The sequence below is a fragment of the Dendrobates tinctorius genome, unplaced genomic scaffold (genome assembly GCF_039654945.1).
Source record: "Dendrobates tinctorius isolate UK_male_01 unplaced genomic scaffold, ASM3965494v1 ptg000147l, whole genome shotgun sequence".
Taxonomy (NCBI): domain Eukaryota; kingdom Metazoa; phylum Chordata; class Amphibia; order Anura; family Dendrobatidae; genus Dendrobates; species Dendrobates tinctorius.
Genome location: NW_027361814.1, coordinates 13,511,109 through 13,534,480, shown reverse-complemented (window position 1 = coordinate 13,534,480; position 23,372 = coordinate 13,511,109). Strand labels below are relative to the sequence as shown.

General features: G+C 40.8%; 1 protein-coding gene across 6 annotated transcripts in view; it reads left to right on the top strand.

The window, feature by feature from the left end:
- The window catches only part of LOC141049737 (disintegrin and metalloproteinase domain-containing protein 9-like), a 90,554-nt gene that overhangs the window by 487 nt on the left and 66,695 nt on the right, over window positions 1–23,372 (top strand). Inside the window, exon 1 of one of the 6 annotated variants that reach the window (XM_073546451.1) lies at window positions 9,320–9,530. The exons of 2 other annotated variants lie outside the window; for them this stretch is intronic. In XM_073546451.1, coding sequence (XP_073402552.1) covers window positions 9,443–9,530 — 88 coding nt within the window. In that variant the 5' untranslated portion in view covers window positions 9,320–9,442. Of the gene's footprint in view, window positions 1–9,319; window positions 9,531–21,510; window positions 21,611–23,372 lie in introns of those variants that run through there. 3 more of the 6 variants (XM_073546456.1, XM_073546452.1, XM_073546458.1) reach the window with 3 other exon arrangements.

Below are 23,372 nucleotides of genomic sequence, written 5' to 3'. Positions count from 1 at the left end.
GGGACGAGTTGTACTTTTGAACGACACCACTGGTTTTACTGTGTCGTGTACTCAAAAACGGGAAAAAAATTCCAAGTGCGGTGAAATTGCAAAAAAAGTGCAATCCCACTTTTTTTCACCGTGTTCACTAAATGCTAAAACTGCCCTGCCATTATGATTCTCCAGGTCATTACAAGTACATAGGTACTAAACATGTCTAGGTTCTTTTTTTATTTAAAGGCAACCTGTCACTTCTTTTTTGGCCTACTAGGTAAAAATATCATTTGAGTGTCAGCTGTGCGTTCCACAACTAGTTCTGAAACCCCCTGACTCCCCATGTATCGCCCATAAAAACCTTTATTTGTTCCCCGCTGTATGTTAATCTGTTCTGTCCGGTCCGATGGGCGTTGCCTCTATTTGGTCACTCCACCCCTACTTGGCTTTCTGTACGCATTTTTCGCTGTGAAGATCGCAGAATGCGTACATATTTTGCGCGTGCGCATTGAAATGTGACCTCGCGCGTGCGCAGTATGCTTTGCCCAACTAAGGGCAAAGCCGAAAATCAGTAGTGCGCATGGCCTCGAAATACTTTCGGGACGTAAGAAATAAGTGTGTATGCCGGCGCATGCGCACTACTGATTTCCAGCTTTGCCCTCAGTTGGGCAAAGCATACTGCGCACACGCGAAATATGTACGCGATCTTCACAGCGAAGAATGCGTATAGCAAGCTGAGGAGGGGTGGAGTGAGGGAACAGAGGCATCGCCCATCTGACCGGACCGAACAGTTTACCATACAGTGCGGGACAAATCTTACACAAATTGAATAGAATAAGGTTAACTAAACCGACTTACTAGAAAAAAACCATAAAAAATCACTTTATTAAGTACTAGCTTAAAAACTTTCTTTGATGCACATAACAATAATGCAATTCTCTCTTCTGTATAGGCCCATACCTCACTTTAGTGAGCTAATAATACTAGCAAAATAGAAAAAATTGAAAAGATATTTTGAAAAAACAATCTCCAACCAGTCGTAATTTACCAAGATAAATAGCTGGTCGGAGAAAACACTTCCACTAAAGATGTATTATTATTATTTATTATTATAGTGCCATTTATTCCATGGCGCTTTACATGTGAGGAGGGGTATACATAATAAAAATAAGAACAGTATTCTTAAACAATACAAGTCACAACTTGTACAGGAGGAGAGAGGACCCTGCCCGCGGGGGCTCACAATCTACAAGGGATGGGTGAGAATACAGTAGGTGAGGATAGAGCTGGTCGTGGATCGGTAGTTGCTGCAGGTTGAAGGCTTGTCGGAAGAGGTAGGTCTTCGGGTTCTTTTTGAAGGTTTCCATGGTAGGCGAGAGTCTCATATGTTGTGGTAGAGAGTTCCAGAGTAGGGGGGATGCGCGGGAGAAGTCTTCTATGCGATTGTGGGAAGAGGAGATAAGAGGGGAGTACAGGAGGAGATCTTGTGAGGATCGAAGGTTTTGTGCAGGTAAGTACCGGGAGACGAGGTCACAGATGTATGGAGGACTCAGGTTGTGGATGTATACTACAGAGGTGCTAATGCTAAAAAAAGCCTCATCAATAGCAAAAAAAAACACCTATAAAGGTGCTACACTAAATGCCAGTCCCACTCAGACGATGTGCAGAAAAAGTCAACTGACCCTAGAATATATCCTGTCTGATGGCCTACCTAGATGCGGAGGTTGGCACCCTAAGAAATTCGAGACTGGCGCCCCCGCTCGTCTAACGGCTGTCCCTACTCTCCTACACCTCCCTATAAGACGTAAAGTGAGAAAAAGAGAGTCAGATGGCCTGTATTTTCATCAGATGGATCTTCATGATAGTGTGTACAAATTTTAACAAAACAAAAAATATGTAGAAGAAGCAGGGAGAGGTAGATCACACACCCCTAATTATACAACCAGCCATTCACATATTATTGTAGCACCATATCAAAACCCTACTCAGAATATAATGAGAAAAGAATTCTTTTTCTGAGTAGGGTCACACTCGGTGTAAAAAATGTCCACAGATCTTATTGATACAAGATGACCTAATATGACCCAACGATAAACCAATTGGGTGACAGTGCACACATCATATACAGTACATGCCAACTGAACCACAGAAATAGTCAATAGAACCTGCAGTTCCTCATAAGATTGCACACCTGTGAACCAATTGGATGAGATAGCCAACACCCAAGCAGTTGGTCATGTTTAATAAATATAATAATCATCCAAGTGTATGATGCCACCTAGAAGCAACTGAAACCCATGATCATATATGGTCCTTCAAATAGAATAAACATATAGACAGAAAGCCAGTATGGTAACAGTGAATAATCTCCACATAATCAAGACACCATCAAAAAACAAGCAGAAACATAGATAAATTCTGTAGTCATTCATGCAACAATCTTAGTGGTATACCACACACCTGTGTGCCAAAAACCACAGCAGATTTTCAAAACCGGCACTTATTCATGCTTTACTGCATACAATAATTATTGTGCATATGGGGACAGCTGAAACCCATGGTCATGTAATCTTTCTGAGGTACAAACACTTTCACTCTCGACACGTTTCCCCCTTTGCAGGTTCATCAGGGGAGAATGATGTGACAGTGGAACATATTCCATTAGATGAGGCTGCATGGGACAAATAAAAAAGGTTTTTATGGGCGATACATGGGGAGTCAGAGGCTTTCAGAACTAGTTGTGGAACGCATAGCTGACACTCAAATGATATTTTTACCTAGTAGGCCAAAAAAGTGACAGGTAGTGAAAAAAAATCCAAAGTTTGTTAAAAAAAAAAAAATTGTGCCATTTTTCGGTATCCGTAGCGTCTCCATTTTTCGTGATCTCGGGTTGGGTGAGGGCTTATTTTTTGCTCGCCGAGCTGACGTTTTTAATTATACCATTTTGGTGCAGATATGATCTTTTGATCGCTTGTTATTGCATTTTAATGCAATGCCATAGCGACCAAAAAACCTAATTCTGTCTTTTTGACTTTTTTTCTCGCTACGCCATAAGCGATCGGGTTAATCCTTTGTTGATAGATCAGGCGATTCTGAAAGCAGCAATACCAAATATGTGTATGTTTCATTTTTTTATTGTTTTATTTTGAATGGGGCAAAAGGGGGGTGATTTAAACATTTATTTTAAAAAATATATTTTTAAAGACTTTTTTTTTTTTAACTTGTTGAATGCTTGAATAGTCTCCATGGGAGACTAGAAGCTGCCATAACCCGATCGGCTCTGCTGTACTCAGGCGATGATCAAATCACTTGTATGTAGTAGAATTGCTGACTTGCTATGAGCGCCAACCACCGGGCGGCGCTCATAGCAATCCAGCACTGACAACCATAGAGGTCTCCAGGAGACCTCTGGTTGTCATGCCAACCCAACAGTGACCCGCAATCATGTGGTGGTGGTCACCGGTGGGAGGATTTCCGACCCGATGGCTGGATGTGCATGTTAAATTCTGTTGTCAGAGTTTGACAGCTGCATTTATCAAGTTAATAGCTGCGGGTGGATCGCGATTCCACCCGCGGCTAATCCGGGCACATGTCAGCTCACCGCCGGAGCCCACATCAAACAGAGGGAAGCGACGTCTACCGTACTAGTACGGCGGAGGTCATAAAGAGGTTAAATAAGGGAAGCTACATGGATCCATTTTTTTAGAGGGACTGTCCAAGACTATTATTTTTTTTTAAATATGGGCTTAAAATTAGCAGGCGGGTCACCGACCGCTACTGCCTTTGGACTCAGCTGCTGCACATCATCAGAGCAGCTCTTCCTCTTCCAGGCTCCACTGTTGACAGAGTGATTGTGAGTGTCATTCTGACTGTCGGCTCCCTGCTGTTAGGCAGTGGGGAGCCAGATGTCAGTCAGCATGACATCGGCAGTCATTCTGTCAACAAAGCAGAGCAGAAGAGAAGCTGCAGCTCTGTCAAAATGATTTAAGCGGAAAAGACAAAATAACCGGCTGTGACCAATCTGCCGGAAGAGATTGTCGCGAAGCATAACAGGCAGTTAGGTGGCAAATAACTGTCAGCTCTTAGGCCCATAGTAAAAGTAATTAAATAGTCCCAAATAACGCCTTAAAGATTAAATGAAGTTTCTAAAAACCCTGTTCCTCTCCTGCTGTTTGTTTAAAAAGCAAATTGGGCCTTACTCCCCCTTCCTGGGTCCAGCATTGACTCCACTGCTGCTCCTAGTGACTGTTATTGTCTGCAGTGTTGTTGCTACATCAGCAGCTATTCAGCCAATCGGTGAGCTATGCTGCCCGTCACATCATAGCTGCCATCACATGATAGCTGCCCGTCACATCATAGCTGCCTGTCATGTCATAGCTGCCATCACATGATAGCTGCCCGTCACATCACAACTGCCCTTCACATTATAGCTGCCCGTCACATCATAGCTGCCCGTCACATCTGCCCATCTTATCATAGCTGCCCGTCGCATCACAGCTGCTCGTCACTTCATAGCTGCTCGTCACATCATAGCTGCCATCACATCACAGCTGCCCGTCGCATCATAGCTGCAATCACATCATAGCTGCTCGTCACATCATACAGTTGTGGTCAAAAGTTTACATACCCCAGCAGAATTTTTGCTTTCTTGGCCTTTTTTCAGAGAATATGAATGATAACACCAAAACTTCTCCACTCGTGATTAGTGGTTGGGTGAAGCCATTTATTGTAAAACTATTGTGTTTTCTCTTTTTAAATCATATTTGCAACCCAAAACATTGAAATGACCCTGATCAAAAGTTTACATACCCTGGTGATTTTGGCCTGATAACATCCACATAAGTTGACACAAATGGGTTTGACTGGCTACTAAAGGTAACATCCTCATCTGTGACTTCTTTGCTTTTAATCAGTGTTTGTGCATAAAAGCTGAGTGAGTTTCTGGGATCCAGAGAGACTCTTGCATCTTTCATCCAGCCACTGATGTTTCTGGATTGCAAGTCGTGGAGAAAACAAAAGAATTGCCAACGGATTTACTGGAAAAGGTTGTTGAACTGTATAAAACAGGAAAGGGATACAAAAAGATATCCAAGGAATTGACAATGCCAGTCAGAAGCGTTCAAACTATGTTTAACAAATGGAAAATAAGGGGCTCTGTAAAAACAAAACCATGGTCAGGTTGACCAACAAAAATTTCATCCACAACTGTACGAAACATCAGCTGCACCTAACATCAGCTGAAATACTGGACTCTCTGAAAATTAGCGGTGTGCTTGTTCCAAGATGCACAATAAGGAGGCACTTGAAGAAAAATGGGCTGCATGGTCAAGTCGCCAGAAGAAAGCCATTACTGCACACATGACACAAAGTATCTCACCTACAATAGGCAAAACAGCACAGAGACAAGCCTCAAAACTTCTGGAACAAGGTAATTTGGAGTGATGACCCCAAAATTGAACTTTTTGGCAACAACCTTAAATGTTACATTTGGAGAGAGGTCAACAAGGCCTATGGTGAAAGGAACACCATTCCTACTGTAAAGCACAGAGGTGGATCTCTGATGTTTTGGGGATGTGTGAGCTACAAAGACACATGAACCTTGGTCAAAGTTGAAGGAAAGATGAATGCAGCATGTTATCAGAAAATACTGGAGGCAAATTTGCACTCATCAGCCCGGAAGCTACGCATGGGACGTACTTGGACGTTCCAATATGACAAAGATCCAAAACACAAGGCCAAGTCAGCTTGTCATTGGCTACAGCAGAACATAGTGAAGGTTCTGGAGTGACCATCTCAGTCTCCTGACTTCAATATCATTGAGCCACTCTGGGGAGAAGTCAAGCACACAGTTCATGCTAGACAGGAACTGGAGGCTTTTTGCCAAGAAGAGTGGGCAGCTTTACCATCTGAGAAAATAAAGAACCTCATCCACAACTACCACAAAAGACTTCAAGCTGTCATTGATGTTAGAGGGGGCAATACACGGTATTAAGAAATGGGGTATGTGAACTTTTGATCAGGGTCATTTGAATGTTTTGGGTTGTCATTATGATTTAAAAAGAAAACACAGTAGTTTGACAATAAATGGCTTTACCCAACCACTAACCTTGAGTGGAGAAAAAGTTTTGGTGCTATCATTCATACTCTTTGATTTTATCAAAGAAAGCAAAAATTCTGCCGGGGATGTAAACTTTTGAGCACACCTGTAGCTGCCATCACATCAAAACTGCCTGGCACATCATAGCTGCCATCACATCGTAGCGGCCTGTTGGCCGGGCGCGTTACCCATTTCTTGGGTCCCTATCTTCACCTATAGAAACAACATGACAAACAAAAACCAGTGCCGATCCCCATTTTTTTACAGTAAAACAGCTGTGGCAAAAAAATAAATCCTGTCATTGACAGTGAATAATAGCACCGTGCAATTTCTGCTGAGGATTTTTGTCATCGGCTCGTGAAGGAGATTTTATGAAATGTTGGTTTTGTAATATGGAGCAAAATTCCTATAAAACCTATGTAACTACAACAATAACCTCATGGTGTGTTTTGTTTTTGACAACATGATCCTTTGGGTGGTATTCCACTATTTGCCTTTGCAGTGGGAAATGTTCCAGGCCTCCATAGCAGATGAACGGGAAACATTTTTATGGGAGCTTATAACTCGACTATTCTATGCAAAGAATAGAAAGGGGGAGAGGAGGGCAATGAAGCTGCACATACATAGAGGAGACAGTGGTGCTTTGATTATAGGGGGATGTCGGCATTTTTCCTCTGAATGCCTGACAGCTGAGAGGTAAGAAGGGGCTGTTAAGGGAGGACAGTGACATTAGACAGGGGTATCTCGGCTACGCAGCAGGACATGTAGCAACTGACTGAAAAAGTGGATTGCAGTGCTCAGCAGCCCCATGGAAAAGCACTTGGTTGCAGTCGAGCATGAGCACTGACTTTCCATGCTAATGGGGATGAACTGCCCTATTCTGCCGATTGGTGCAGATATCAGCGGTCAGAGACACACCAATCTAGAAGTTATCAGCTATTCTGTGGGTAGGTGATAATTTATCTTCACTGGACAATCCCTTTAAAGTATAGGCTTCAATTATAGACTGAAGACAAAGGATTTTTCCGGCACTGGAGATTTTTCCATAAAAAACATCTTTATTCAAAAAATCTTCATGGTTAAAAAACAATACATGAGGGGGAAGCTCCCAATGCCTGACGCGTTTCGGACCTGAAGCCGTCCTTCCTCTAAGGCATTTAATTATATACTCCTTTTGTTTATTTTTTGGAGACTATACAAATAAAAAAAATTTGGAAATATTGCAGTTGTCCTCCTAACCACAGGGTGCGAACAATATACTGACATTTCTTGGCCACTGCAGTTCTCCTGAGGAGAGATTAGCGGACCCGTGGAAGTTCGGGTTTGGTACCCGACCTGGACTTTAGTCCACAGTTAGGGTACCCAAACTTGAACCAGAACCCGATACCCATTGAAATGTATGGGGACCCAAATTTTGCAGTTGGAAAAAACTCTCCAACAGACTTCCCCTGGAACTCCGAACTTCAGCGTTTTCGCACCGGACACTAACTGTAGAGTAGAGACATTGTCTCTGCTCCTGAGATGACAGCTCTTGCACTGAGATAGGTCAGGATAGTAGAAGTATGCCAACACATAAAGCCTCTATATGCAGCTCTCCTACCACTCTTTGTCCTCTGGGGGGAGAGGTTGTCTGTACTCCGTCAGCCCTGAAGTCTGAAATAGTCTGTTGACATTTCTATTACCTTTCATACATTTTAGCTGAACATAAAGCGCACGCACCCTGTCTCGCTGACTACATAGGAAGAATGGAAGTGTGTCTAAGGCCATGTTCACACCTACTGTACATCGAAGTTACCATCAGGAGGCTCAGTCACAAATTCTGTTTTGTTTTTTTTCATTAATAAAACTGCTGAACATGCCGCACTTTTTTTACATTAAAATGAAAAGAAACCAAATGAACCACAATATTAGTTAATGGCGTCCTTCTGGGGATGTTTTGTCCATCACTTTTTGCAGTTTTGTTTTTCTGTTACTAGAATTCAGAGGTGCGCAACCTGTGTCCCGAGAGCCACAGGAGACCGCTAATGCCATTTCTTTCACCTAACCTACCTTCTTGTCTTTATATGGCTGTAATATGCATGTATGGCAGATGTGTGTCCCATTAATATGGCCTGGATTTATCTCAAGAAGCTGGCCTGCCATTCTAGGGGTAGTCCTTATTCTGGTACATGACTCCTCCGAAAGTAGCGCGCAATGGGGCTCCATTCTTGAGAGAAATTTTGGATTCACGTGGTCCTCCTTACAAATGCCCATTAAGGGTAATGAATGAAAAAGTTTCTATAACCAATTTTGGCTTAAGGGATCCCCACATGTAATGCGATATTACAGTATCAGCATGCTGTGGATCCTAAGAGCGTTGCGCGGTCTACTCCCATGTCTGACGACACAAGCTTTGAAAACACGTGAGCCAACAGGGCCTTTATCAACAAAAATTTGTAGATGCTTTTTAGGAAATCTCCAGTCATCAGCACACCATGCAACCCCCGATTCTTACTCTAACAACTTCGATGGTCCTTCAGACCTCCATTGTAACTCCTCCACATGAGCCTTCCATGTTGGTCCCACGGTGTCATCAGCATTTCCATGGCTTGACAAAGATCCTAAAACCTGTTGAGAATTCATTAGCCTCTTTGAGCTTTATTATTTCGTTCCAACCTAGTCAAGATGGCCTTCATGATTTTCTTGCTCACTAGAGAGGCTACTACCTGGGGCATCACATTCTTGAAGGTTTAGTTAGTCAAGTATATTTTCCAAGACCTCCTCCCTAGCTTCATGTTGGGAGAGGGGGTAATAGGCATTGTAATCAAGCTCGTGAGCCCCAATTCAAAATCTACAACATGACCCCCAACCATCACAGGCCTCTAATAGAATTGGTCTTCTGATATTGGTCAAAGGGACCTTTTGGGCCCAACCTCTGAATTTTCTATAAATACGTCCTTGCTTGCAAATTCCTTACGGCATGACACTCTTCTTGGCTGTCACAGGCAATTAATTACGGAACGTCTCACATATCTGAAGTCATGCTCTTGTGTTAGGTTTGGCCCTGTATTGTGTGTAGTTATTGCATATTCTGTTCTTCCCGGTGTTAAGCAGCTGTATGCACGGCGGCATTATCCTGTATGTAAATAAGCCTTCTCTGCCTTACATGCTCTGCACACTGAGTCATCCTCCTAAGCTAATTCTTCTCCCTTCGAGTGTTCAAGGGTCGAATAACTTGTGAGACTGGTTCCTACACATACCTGAGAGCTGGGGAGCACTCCAGTGCAAGTTATCAGCAAACTCTCTTTCTCCAACCTGCCAGGAAAGGGTTGAGACCTGGCTCTTCCAGTTCTGTGAAATGATTGTGTCACAGGACCAGTGACTGTCTTCCCAATGAGGAACCCAAAAACGCTCAAACCACCATATTCAGATATGGGGGAGAAGTGGCTGCTCCTGGGTTTCCTTTATCTTTTGCTGAACGGTGAGTAATTTAGGGTTTCAAATATGACAGAACAGTGCACATGTGGGGAGTGGGGACCTAGGAAGTCCTAGGAATACACTCGGCAGGGTGTATGATAACATGACAAAGAATGTTGATCTGATCCGTCAGGATTTAAAGTTCAGGATTACTTTGTCCTTTGTGTCTTTTTGTCCTTTTCTTGCTTTCTTAGTGACCTGCAATACTTTTCCCATTCTCGTGTGCTATCATCAACATTTATGGCCAATTGCTCCGCAGGATTGGAAATGGGCAACCTTAATCACTTCTTTCCCTCCATAGCTGCCATGCCTTCTACCCAGGCATTGTTATGGAATCTGCCTATTCTGAAAGGTTACTATTTACATACACGGCAAACCTTATTAAAATGTTTATTGGTATTAGCAGCAATAATATTATTATTACTATTTTATTATAGCCTGAGCTCGGGGAATTTGACTCATCCTGTCCATAACTATACATACAGAGGTGGCTATTACATTATGGGTTTGGCTGTTATCCATGTCGTATAGATATATATACTGTAATAATGACCCCATTACCTGCTCTAGGTTCCTACTATTTTGTGTCTCTGATTTTATAGCTGTGGTATGCCCCTTTGCCCTTTGTACATTTTATTATACAGGTATTCTCCATTAGAAATATATTCTTCCTTGTAGATGAACAAAACCGTTTTTAGTCCATCCAAGAAAAAAGGTCTGATTATTTGGATCAGATTTTGATCAAAGTGGCATCATTTTTCCTCGAAGGTGTTAAGGAAAAAAAGTCTCTCCTCCTTCTCCTTTATGTCATTGAAAATCGGAGCACACTCAGATGTCATCCAAGTGTGGTTCGATGTTTTCCACATACCCATAGACTTGGATCAAAATCGGACATGTCTCCATTTTTGGACACGTGCACATCCCCATATCGTAGGCACAAGGTCATCCGTGAAAACCACAGATAGAACTCATCCAATATAATCAATTGCGTGCACTAGTACGAGTATTTACAGGTGACGGGATATGGGATACACAACGATCATAGTAAGGGTGAGTTTCCTCGTGGCGCATTACATCCGGATTTGCTGCGGATTGAACGCTGTGTACAGCCGCAGCGTTTAATCCGCAGCGTCCAGATGTTACAGCATAGTGGAGGGGATTTCATGAAATCCCGTCTCCACTATGTGTCCTAATACGCGGGTGACACACCCACGAAACCAGACATGCGGCGCGTCTTTTTAGAACGCAGCGTGTCTGTTTACCTTGTGGACACGCTTGGTCTCCAGAAGGTAAATAGCCTACTCTATGTATATGATGCGGCGATTCTGGATGTGTTCAATGAGCACATCCGGAATCACTGCGTGACAGAAGGGGGCAGAGCTTTGGGCGGAGCGGGCTTTCCGCTCCGTCCAAAGCGCAAGGAATGCGCTAAGTGAAAACATATCCTTATAGTTCTGGACCATCATTAGGGGGTTTCAAAGTGCACCATGTGCAACCAAGAAGGATGTTGGAAGCTGCATTTTTGGACCAAAAGCAAAACCAGAAAAGAAGGCACACTCAAAAACTACATTATGAAATATTTATCATGTATTCAATAAACTTCCAACAAAATCATTTAAAAAAGCAACACTTTGAAAGGTATCGCCCACATGGCAAGAACTAACACCACCACTAACATACATACTGTATTATGGGGGTAACCTTCAAAATTGTGATTTTTTAAATGTCTTTTTGTTAGACGTTTAAGATACAAAATACATATTTCAAATTTGACTTTGCAGCATTTTTTCCACACCTGCCTAGAACTTTTGCACATTATTATACATACAGTAAGAATGCTTTTAAAGGGTGGTTACACTAAATTTGGGTTAAAATTTCCCTTTTATTCATTCGCGTTGACTTCATATAATCCAAATAATAGCAGCCACGGTGAGATCTGGGGGAGAAAAAAACATTTCAGGGCTCGTTTAAAAATATAATATGTGTTGTACTGTGGGTTTAACCATGGTTAGCAGCATATCTTCAAGTTTAAGGTATTTTAAGAGCTCATACATTGTTTTCATTATTAAGAAAAATGTAGTCTGGGCAAAGTTTCCGTTTGTAATCATAGCCCTGTATCTTATTGTCCTGGTTAAGGCTTAGTGACTTCTTGGCATTGACTACCTTCCCCCCAGGTATCCAGCTGGACATGCAGAACCCTCTCAAATAGGTGCTTCATTTGTTCCCTATGGATGTATGGGGGTAATGCAAAGAAAAGTCAGAAACATTCTAATCCAGACTTCAGCCAGAGTTAGGTTCAACTTCTAACTTTGGTTCAGTTGAATTGTTGAGGTCAGTGTTGTGTCCGCAATACAGAACGTAAATTAATGCCATATTTTGAAGTATGAAACCAGAGTAAAGCACTGTATAAATGTCTGCCACTTTCCCATCTACGTTTTTGTGGGTTTCTCAGGTACTCTGATTTCCATCCACACTCCAGAAAACATTGATTGGATTTCTATACATGCTGGTTAAATTTGAGGGTTCAAAATAGAACCACCACCCACTTACAAAATTTAAGAACTGCAATGTTATGTTCCTGTTGATGTGGAGATATCAGCAGGTTACCTAAGCTCATGTGGCAAAAAGAACAAAAGAACCAAAGGGTTGAGCAGATGTCAGATGGACAGCCTGAGTAGTAGTAGGAGAGCTGAAGTGTCTGCATCATAGATAGCTTGTAGTGGGGGTGAGTAGCACTCGCCTAAAATGGTATGACACCATAGAGGTATAGAGAGACCTACAGAAAAGCAAAGAAGGAAGCTCCAATCTTTACTGCTTTTTGTATAGTTTGTCTCAGGTGAAGGAGACAAGTCCACTTGCACTAGAGTACCAGCATTACAGGGAGAGCGCAAGGAGGCTTATTCCTGAGAATCCTCTTGAGGTTTTGGTGGCTTTTTCCCCTCTTCTAGGCATGGAAAAAGGGGGGAGCTCCTAAAACTTTGCATAGTTGTTATGTTTGTATAACGTCATTTTTTATATACAGAACTGTGATTTTTATGTGTTTTTGATGCCTGAATGTGACTTATACGACAGCTGAGTGGGTAGGCCACAGGAGTGTGTAAGACTGACACAGAACATTGCTGTCTGGAGAGGTGACGGACAAAGAGGAGGGGAACTGCAAAGTGTAGCAAGTACCAGCCCAATATGCCTTTGCCCCTTGTGAGTTTGTTTCTGACCACCAAGCACATTACCTCTTGAGAGACCCTATAACCATTAAGCTGATTGCCTCTTCATGAGCAATGCTGTTGGTGAACTGTCTATGTCCTGTGCCCGTCGGCAATCTTTACCACATCCCTAAATGGGGGCCACTGAATGACCATGGGGGCCACTGTATCCTGCATTTATATAAAGGGGCACACTTCCACCCAACAGCATGGAGGCTGTAATAGGAATATTAGATTGTATGCCCCAGTTATGTCAGTGACTGGTAAGTGAATTGTTTGCACAGGGCAGCGTTACAGACAACAGGAAATGTCATATACCGCAAATATCAAGTCCTATAAATAATTAGTACATCACTATTCATTACATGGAAATGGCACCCCACAGAACACAATGGGGGAGTATTCACAGAATAACACAGAACTTTATAAGGATTTACAAATTATACACTACACTTCTGGATAATCTCTAAATCCCATAAATAGGAAGGAATTGAAAAGAGGACTGACTTGTGTCAGTGACGAGTCACAATGTGATGATAATCAAAATTTACACACCTGTAACCTTTTATCTGTGTACTAAACAGAGAGCTGAGAATAGTCAGTATGTGTGGAAGGAGCAGTCAGCGTCTGTTCACACATTTTGCAACAAATATGCATAACAGATGTATAAAGCAATACATGTGAATGTAAGAAATGCAGCCAGCAATGCATGTGAATGTAACAAATGCAGCCAGCAATGCATGTGAATGTAACAAATGCAGCCAGCAATGCATGTGAATGTAACAAATGCAGCAAACAATGAATGTGAATGTAACAAATGCAGCCAGCAATGCATGTGAATGTAGCAAATGCAGCCAGCAATGCATGTGAATGTAACAAATGCAGCCAGCAATGAATGTGAATGTAACAAATGCAGCCAGCAATGCATGTGAATGTAACAAATGCAGCCAGCAATGCACGTGAATGTAACAAATGCAGCCAGCAATGCATGTGAATGTAACAAATGCAGCCAGCAATGCATGTGAATGTAACAAATGCAGCCAGCAACGCATGTGAATGTAACAAATGCAGCCAGCAATGCATGTGAATGTAACAAATGCAGCAAGCAACGCATGTGAATGTAACAAATGCAGCCAAAAAATGCACGCGAATATAACAAATGCAGCAATCAATGAATGTGAATGTAACAAATGCAGCAAACAATGAATGTAACAAATGCAGCCAGCAATGCATGTGAATGTAACAAATGCAGCCAGCAACGCATGTGAATGTAACAAATGCAGCCAGAAATGCATGTGAATGTAACAAATGCAGCCAGCAATGCATGTGAATGTAACAAATGCAGCCAGCAATGCATGTGAATGTAACAAATGCAGCAAACAATGCATGTGAATGTAACAAATGCAGCCAGCAATGCATGTGAATGTAACAAATGCAGCCAGCAGCGCACGTGAATTTAACAAATGCAGCAAACAATGAATGTGAATGTAACAAATGCAGCAAACAATGAATGTGAATGTAACAAATGCAGCCAGCAATGCATGTGAATGTAACAAATGCAGCAAACAATGCATGTGAATGTAACAAATGCAGCCAGCAATGCATGTGAATGTAACAAATGCAGCCAGCAATGCATGTGAATGTAACAAATGCAGCCAGCAATGAATGTGAATGTAACAAATGCAGCAAGCAACGCATGTGAATGTAACAAATGCAGCCAAAAAATGCACGCGAATATAACAAATGCAGCAATCAATGAATGTGAATGTAACAAATGCAGCAAACAATGAATGTAACAAATGCAGCCAGCAATGCATGTGAATGTAACAAATGCAGCCAGCAATGCATGTGAATGTAACAAATGCAGCCAGCAACGCATGTGAATGTAACAAATGCAGCCAGAAATGCATGTGAATGTAACAAATGCAGCCAGCAATGCATGTGAATGTAACAAATGCAGCAAACAATGCATGTGAATGTAACAAATGCAGCAAGCAATGAATGTGAATGTAACAAATGCAGCCAGCAATGCATGTGAATGTAACAAATGCAGCAAACAATGAATGTGAATGTAACAAATGCAGCAAACAATGAATGTGAATGTAACAAATGCAGCAAGCAATGCATGTGAATGTAACAAATGCAGCAAACAATGCATGTGAATGTAACAAATGCAGCCAGCAATGCATGTGAATGTAACAAATGCAGCCAGCAATGCATGTGAATGTAACAAATGCAGCCAGCAATGAATGTGAATGTAACAAATGCAGCAAACAATGAATGTGAATGTAACAAATGCAGCCAGCAATGCATGTGAATGTAACAAATGCAGCCAGCAATGCATGTGAATGTAACAAATGCAGCCAGCAATGCATGTGAATGTAACAAATGCAGCCAGCAATGCATGTGAATGTAGCAAATGCAGCCAGCAATGAATGTGAATGTAACAAATGCAGCAAACAATGCATGTGAATGTAACAAATGCAGCAAACAATGAATGTGAATGTAACAAATGCAGCCAGCAATGCATGTGAATGTAACAAATGCAGCCAGCAGCGCACGTGAATTTAACAAATGCAGCAAACAATGAATGTGAATGTAACAAATGCAGCAAACAATGAATGTGAATGTAACAAATGCAGCCAGCAATGCATGTGAATGTAACAAATGCAGCAAACAATGCATGTGAATGTAACAAATGCAGCCAGCAATGCATGTGAATGTAACAAATGCAGCCAGCAGCGCACGTGAATTTAACAAATGCAGCAAACAATGAATGTGAATGTAACAAATGCAGCAAACAATGAATGTGAATTTACAATTTACTACAGGCCGCCTGTGCAAGCTGAAGATATGGATGAACTCTTTATGCATCAAATGGCCAAGTTCTCCAAAAAATATGACATAGTTGTCATGGGAGATTTCAACTATCCAGACATTTGTTGGGAATCTCTCTCAGGCAAAACTAACAGGTCAAGGAAATTCTTATCCTCTCTTGCTGACAACTTTATCTTCCAAAAGGTAAAGGAGAAAACAAGGGGAACTGCTACCTTGGATCTAATCCTTATAAACAGGGAGGAAATGGTTGAGGAGGTAAAAGTGGCTGGGACCCTAGGAGGTAGCGACCATGCTATTTTAGAATTTTGGATAACTAGAGGCGGAAGACCTGTGAAGACTCAGACGTCAAGGTTAGATTTCAGAAAGGCAGATTTTAAGGGATTCAGAAAGAGAATTGGAGGGATCCAATGGCTGGATATCCTTAAAGACAAAAATGTCCAGGAAGGATGGGAAATCTTGAAAAATGAAATTCTCAAAGCACAGTTGTTAACAATTCCGAAAAGAGGGAAGAATAGGAAGCATTTAAGGAAACCAGGATGGATGAACACAGAACTTAAGCACATGCTAAAAAGGAAGAAAAAAATGTTTATAAAATGGAAAGAGGGAGGCATATCTAAAGAAGAATATAATGCTGTCTGCAGAACCTGCAGGGCACAAATCAGATTAGCTAAAGCTGAAAATGAATTGAGGCTTGCAAGAGATGTCAAAAGCAATAATAAAGGATTTTGGGGATATGTCAAAAGTAAAAGAAAAGTCAAAGATGCTATAGGATTTTTACAGGATGAAAATGATGAAATGGTAAGACAGGATGTTGAGAAGGCTGAACTTTTAAATTCCTATTTTGCATCTGTTTTCTCTCAGAAAGGAAATGTAACATCAACTGTTATTCACTGTCCTATTAAGGGAATAGAAGAATCCAGGATATCTATAAACAGAAAGATAGTGAGGAAACACTTAGCTAACCTAAATGAATTCAAGTCTCCAGGTCCAGATGAATTACACCCCAGAGTACTGAAGGAGATAGCAGAAGAAATTTTTGAACCCCTCTCCATAATCTTTGAAAATTCTTGGAGAACAGGAGAAGTGCCAGAAGACTGGAGAAGAGCAAATGTTGTTCCTATCTTCAAAAAGGGGAAGAAGGTGGACCCAGGCAACTATAGGCCGGTGAGTCTGACTTCTATACCAGGAAAGATCTTTGAACAAATTATTAAACAACATGTATGTCAATACCTGGATAAGAATGAAGTGATTAAACAGAGTCAGCATGGGTTTGTAACTAATAAGTCATGTCAGACTAATTTAATTTCCTTCTATGACGGTATTACTGATTGGGTGGATCAAGGAAATGCTGTAGATATAGTATATCTTGACTTCAGCAAAGCATTTGACAAAGTCTCTCATACAATCCTTATTGAAAAAATGACTAAGTATGGAATGGACAAGGCAACTGTTAGGTGGATTCATAACTGGCTTAGTGATCGGACCCAAAGAGTGGTCGTAAATGGCTGCACATCCAGTTGGAAGAATGTCTCAAGTGGGGTACCACAGGGCTCTGTCCTGGGCCCTGTATTGTTCAACATCTTTATCAACGATTTAGATGAAGGAATTGAGGGTAAACTGATTAAATTTGCTGATGACACAAAGCTAGGAGGGATAGCTAATACTAGAGAAGAGAGAGAGAGGATTCATAAAGATTTAAATAAACTGGAGAAGTGGGCAGCAACTAACAGAATGGTTTTTAACAGGGAGAAATGCAAGGTACTACATCTGGGCAATAAAAATGAAAAAAGCATATATAGAATGGGAGGAATAGGGCTAAGTGACAGCACATGTGAAAAAGACTTGGGTATACTAATAGATCACAGACTGAATATGAGTCAACAGTGTGATGCAGCAGCAAAAAAGGCAAATGCAATTCTAGGATGTATTAACAGAAGCATACAGTCTAGATCACGTGAAGTAATTATTTCCCTCTACTCCTCTTTGGTCAGACCTCATCTGGAATATTGTGTCCAATTTTGGGCACCACATTTTAAAAAAGACATCAACAAACTGGAGCAAGTTCAGAAAAGAGCGACCAGAATGGTGACCGGTCTGCAAACCCTGTCTTATGAGGAAAGGTTGCAGGATTTGGGAATGTTTAGTTTGCAAAAGAGAAGACTGAGAGGAGACTTAATAGCTGTCTACAAATATCTAAAGGGCTGTCACATTGTAGAAGGATCAACTTTATTCTCATTTGCACAAGGAAAGACTAGAAGCAATGGGATGAAGCTGAATGGGAGGAGACACAGATTAGATATTAGAAAAAACTTTTTGACAGTTAGAGTGATCAATGAGTGGAACAGGCTGCCACGAGAAGTGGTGAGTTCTCCTTCAATGGAAGTCTTCAAACAGAGGCTGGACAGACATCTAACTGGGATGATTTAGCGAATCCTGCTTTGAGCAGGGGGTTGGACCAGATGGCCCAGGAGGTCCCTTCCAACTCTACCATTCTATGATTCTATGATTCTATGATTCTATAACAAATGCAGCCAGCAATGCATGTGAATGTAACAAATGCAGCAAACAATGCATGTGAATGTAACAAATGCAGCCAGCAATGCATGTGAATGTAACAAATGCAGCCAGCAATGCATGTGAATGTAACAAATGCAGCCAGCAATGAATGTGAATGTAACAAATGCAGCAAACAATGAATGTGAATGTAACAAATGCAGCAAACAATGAATGTGAATGTAACAAATGCAGCCAGCAATGCATGTGAATGTAACAAATGCAGCAAACAATGCATGTGAATGTAACAAATGCAGCCAGCAATGCATGTGAATGTAACAAATGCAGCCAGCAATGCATGTGAATGTAACAAATGCAGCCAGCAATGAATGTGAATGTAACAAATGCAGCAAACAATGAATGTGAATGTAACAAATGCAGCCAGCAATGCATGTGAATGTAACAAATGCAGCCAGCAATGCATGTGAATGTAACAAATGCAGCCAGCAATGCATGTGAATGTAGCAAATGCAGCCATCAATGAATGTGAATGTAACAAATGCAGCAAACAATGCATGTGAATGTAACAAATGCAGCAAACAATGAATGTGAATGTAACAAATGCAGCCAGCAATGCATGTGAATGTAACAAATGCAGCCAGCAATGCATGTGAATGTAACAAATGCAGCAAACAATGCATGTGAATGTAACAAATGCAGCCAGCAATGCATGTGAATGTAACAAATGCAGCCAGCAATGCATGTGAATGTAACAAATGCAGCAAACAATGAATGTGAATGTAAGAAATGCAGCAAACAATGCATGTGAATGCAACAAATGCAGCAAACAATGCATGTGAATGTAACAAATGCAGCCAGCAATGCATGTGAATGTAACAAATGCAGCAAACAATGAATGTGAATGTAACAAATGCAGCCAGCAATGCATGTGAATGTAACAAATGCAGCAAACAATGAATGTGAATGTAACAAATGCAGCAAACAATAAATGTGAATGCAACAAATGCAGCCAGCAATGCATGTGAATGTAACAAATGCAGCAAACAATGAATGTGAATGTAACCAATGCAGCAAACAATGCACGTGAATTTAACAAATGCAGCAAGTAATGCATGTGAATATAACAAATGCAGCAAACAATGCATGTGAATGTAACAAATGCAGCCAGCAATGCATGTGAATGTAACAAATGCAGCCAGCAATGCATGTGAATGTAACAAATGCAGCCAGCAATGAATGTGAATGTAACAAATGCAGCAAACAATGAATGTGAATGTAACAAATGCAGCCAGCAATGCATGTGAATGTAACAAATGCAGCCAGCAATGCATGTGAATGTAACAAATGCAGCCAGCAATGCATGTGAATGTAGCAAATGCAGCCAGCAATGAATGTGAATGTAACAAATGCAGCAAACAATGCATGTGAATGTAACAAATGCAGCAAACAATGAATGTGAATGTAACAAATGCAGCCAGCAATGCATGTGAATGTAACAAATGCAGCCAGCAATGCATGTGAATGTAACAAATGCAGCAAACAATGCATGTGAATGTAACAAATGCAGCCAGCAATGCATGTGAATGTAACAAATGCAGCCAGCAATGCATGTGAATGTAACAAATGCAGCAAACAATGAATGTGAATGTAAGAAATGCAGCAAACAATGTATGTGAATGCAACAAATGCAGCAAACAATGCATGTGAATGTAACAAATGCAGCCAGCAATGCATGTGAATGTAACAAATGCAGCAAACAATGAATGTGAATGTAACAAATGCAGCCAGCAATGCATGTGAATGTAACAAATGCAGCAAACAATGAATGTGAATGTAACAAATGCAGCAAACAATAAATGTGAATGCAACAAATGCAGCCAGCAATGCATGTGAATGTAACAAATGCAGCAAACAATGAATGTGAATGTAACCAATGCAGCAAACAATGCACGTGAATTTAACAAATGCAGCAAGTAATGCATGTGAATATAACAAATGCAGCAAACAATGAATGTGAATGCAACAAATGCAGCAAACAATGCATATGAATGTAAGAAATGCAGCAAGTAATGAGTGTGAATGTAACAAATGCAGCCAGCAATGCATGTGAATGTAACAAATGCAGCCATCAACGCACGTGACTGTAACAAATGCAGCAAACAATGAGTGTGAATGTAACAAATGCAGCAAACAATAAATGTGAATGCAACAAATGCAGCCAGCAATGCATGTGAATGTAACAAATGCAGCAAACAATGAATGTGAATGTAACAAATGCAGCAAACAATGCACGTGAATTTAACAAATGCAGCAAGTAATGCATGTCAATGTAACAAATGCAGCAAGTAATGCATGTCAATGTAACAAATGCAGCAAATAATGCATGTGAATGTAACAAATGCAGCAAACAATGCATGTGAATGTAACAAATGCAGCAACAATGCATGTGAATGTAACAAATGCAGCAAACAATGCACGTGAATGTAACAAATGCAGCAAACAATGAATGTGAATGCAACAAATGCAGCAACAATGCATGTGAATGTAACAAATGCAGCAAACAATGAATGTGAATGCAACAAATGCAGCAACAATGCATGTGAATGTAACAAATGCAGCAAACAATGAATGTGAATGCAACAAATGCAGCAAACAATGCATGTGAATGTAGCAAATGTAGATAACAATGTAACAATACATTTAAAAGTAAAAATGCCGCAAACAATGCATGTGAATGAGCTTTTAGATGTTTTAGTTTGAATGAGAGTTTTTTTTAACCCTTTTCATCCCAATGTGAAAATTACCCAGCTCCTGCAAAATTCGGGAAAATGATACATTGCTTGCTGTTATATACCATGTAAAATCAGTCCCTTGTTCATTAGTACAGACACAGACTAAGGACCGAGAGGCACTTTGGGCACCATATTCTCCCTGAAGAGACATATCTGCAGTGTAATTTCCCCATACCTGCTGACATTTCTGCACTAAATTGAGTAGATCTTGTTTTTAGTTTTTATATTCCATTGGGAGAAGTAAGCAGAAAATATCTTCAGCATAAACTGAAAAGCTGCTTAAAGGGTTTTTACACTAGTGGATGACCCCTTCTGAAAAGCATTGATAATAAACTAAAGAAAACAAACAAGCATAAAATGACCTCCAATGTCGGGGATGTCTTTGCCGGCAGTCACGTCACATTACGTTATGTGATCACTGTAGGTAATCGACTGCAGCCTTCACTATTCTGGAGGTCCGCCCTGATGGAATACTGAAAGGCTATTGCTTATCAGGGACCACTGATTGGCTGCAGCGGTCACATTACATTCACAACAATTTCAACAATCTCATATGACCGTCAGGAGACAAAGTGTCAGTCTAGGAGATAAATATTTTTATAGGGGGATGATCAATGGTGGTCAAACCCTTTATTGTGTGCTGCATATTTTCTCTCTGATTCACAGAAAAGATTTCCTATAAGTTCCATTAATGAAACATGCCTGGAATGTGTTTGTGACCTGTGTGCACATTGAGGGTACGTGCACACGACATCTTAATGCAACAGCAAAGCCGTCAAAGTCTTATCTCACAAAGGTGCTTCTGTAAAAAGCCAGCAACTTTCTTCCTGAACCAGCTCCACCGGTTGATTTTTGGTCATTTGAACGGCACCAGCATTTTTTTTTCCTGTACCTTCCATAGTAGAAAGCCGGGCGGCTTCGTTTGAAAGAATGAACATACTATTTCTTTTAAACGCTCCAGAGTTTCCAAACCCTGAACCGGTTACTAGAAGTGACGTCGATGACAGTACTTCTAATATTGCTGTGCATTTGATTCATTTTTCTGGCTGGTTTTGCAGTGCTTTTTCAGATGGAATCCTCCTGAAAAAGACATCGAGCGTAAATACCTTGAGTTTTTGAGGAGGTTTTTGGAGTGGATTCTCTCCCAAATCCTCCTTAAAACTCTTCCAATTCATTTCTATGGGAAATCTGTTATTCATTTGAGAAGGGGTGGGGTTTTTGTAGCTTCTTTTATTTTTTTCTTGAAGAGGTTTTGAAAACTGCCTGACGGAAAAAAGAGGCTCGTGATGGAAACCTCTTCAAAGTAGGCACTGTCCAATCAGAAGGCTTTAAAGAACAATTCAGGGGAAAAAAAAACTCTTCAAAACCTCATTAAGGCTATGTGCATACAGCGTCATTTTGATGCTAGCGTAGCTGTTGCGTTTCCCCAGTCGAAACTTCCGGAAAATGCCGATGGAAATGCCACCAGCGTCTTTTTTCAATGATTTACACTATAGCTAGCGAGAATGACAGTGTTGTTTCTTTTAAACACGTCAAGGTTTCTGAACAGTGAAGAGGTTAAAAAAGTGGCATTAGATGGAATATCTGCACAGCGAGGTCGTTTTTAAATTGCTGTGCAGTATGTTCATATTTTGCAGTGCTCTTTATGGCAGATTGAAGGCAGAATCTGCCTGAAAAAGTTGTTGTGCACATACCTACATCACCTTATTGAACCCAGACTGTGGGTAAGTACTGTGAGTGGTTCTGGGGTTGTATCCATAAAGTCAATAGTAATGGGGTATATAGTCTTGTACTGTCAGTGGATCTGGTGATGTAGTTGTGTGCTGATTGTGGTTTTGGTGATGTAGCTGTGTAATGATGCTGTTCTTGTGATGTAGTCATGTACTGACAGTGGTACTAGTGATTCTCAGTGTAGATGTGGCAATCTTTTATTTATTAGACTTGATAATAGATCATTTTTAGGGTCAGTGTGCTGGACTAAAAATACAGCCATCTGAATGAGGCGATATATGTCAGTCTGAAATTGGGCATGACAGATCCTTATCTCCTCCAACATCATTAGTTATGGGTGCCCATACGTATTAGACTGTTGGCCAAACCTGTCAATATCTCTGGGTTTGGCCAAGTTCAGTTTAATATGTATAAGTGCCTTTACTACCAGCTAAAGGATATGAGCACTTTTAGGGTATGTGCATGTGATGTCTTCAAGTTTTTCAGGTGGAAGACTTTCCAGCACATACCGGCATCTTATTTGTCATGAAGCGTTTTTCTGGATTGTATTCATTCATCTTTTCTGACATATTTTGGCTGTTTTTTTATTTAAATTGTATTACAGAGTGTCTTCAAGGGGAAGCCACCTGAAAAGTGGTCAGGTCATATCTTTTAATCACTTTGAAACCCTGAAGTGATTAACAGAAGCTCAAAAGACAGAACTCAATCTCAACTGTTTTCTCTGTTTCTTTTATTCTGAAGTGTTTTAATTAATGTTTTGTTAATGTT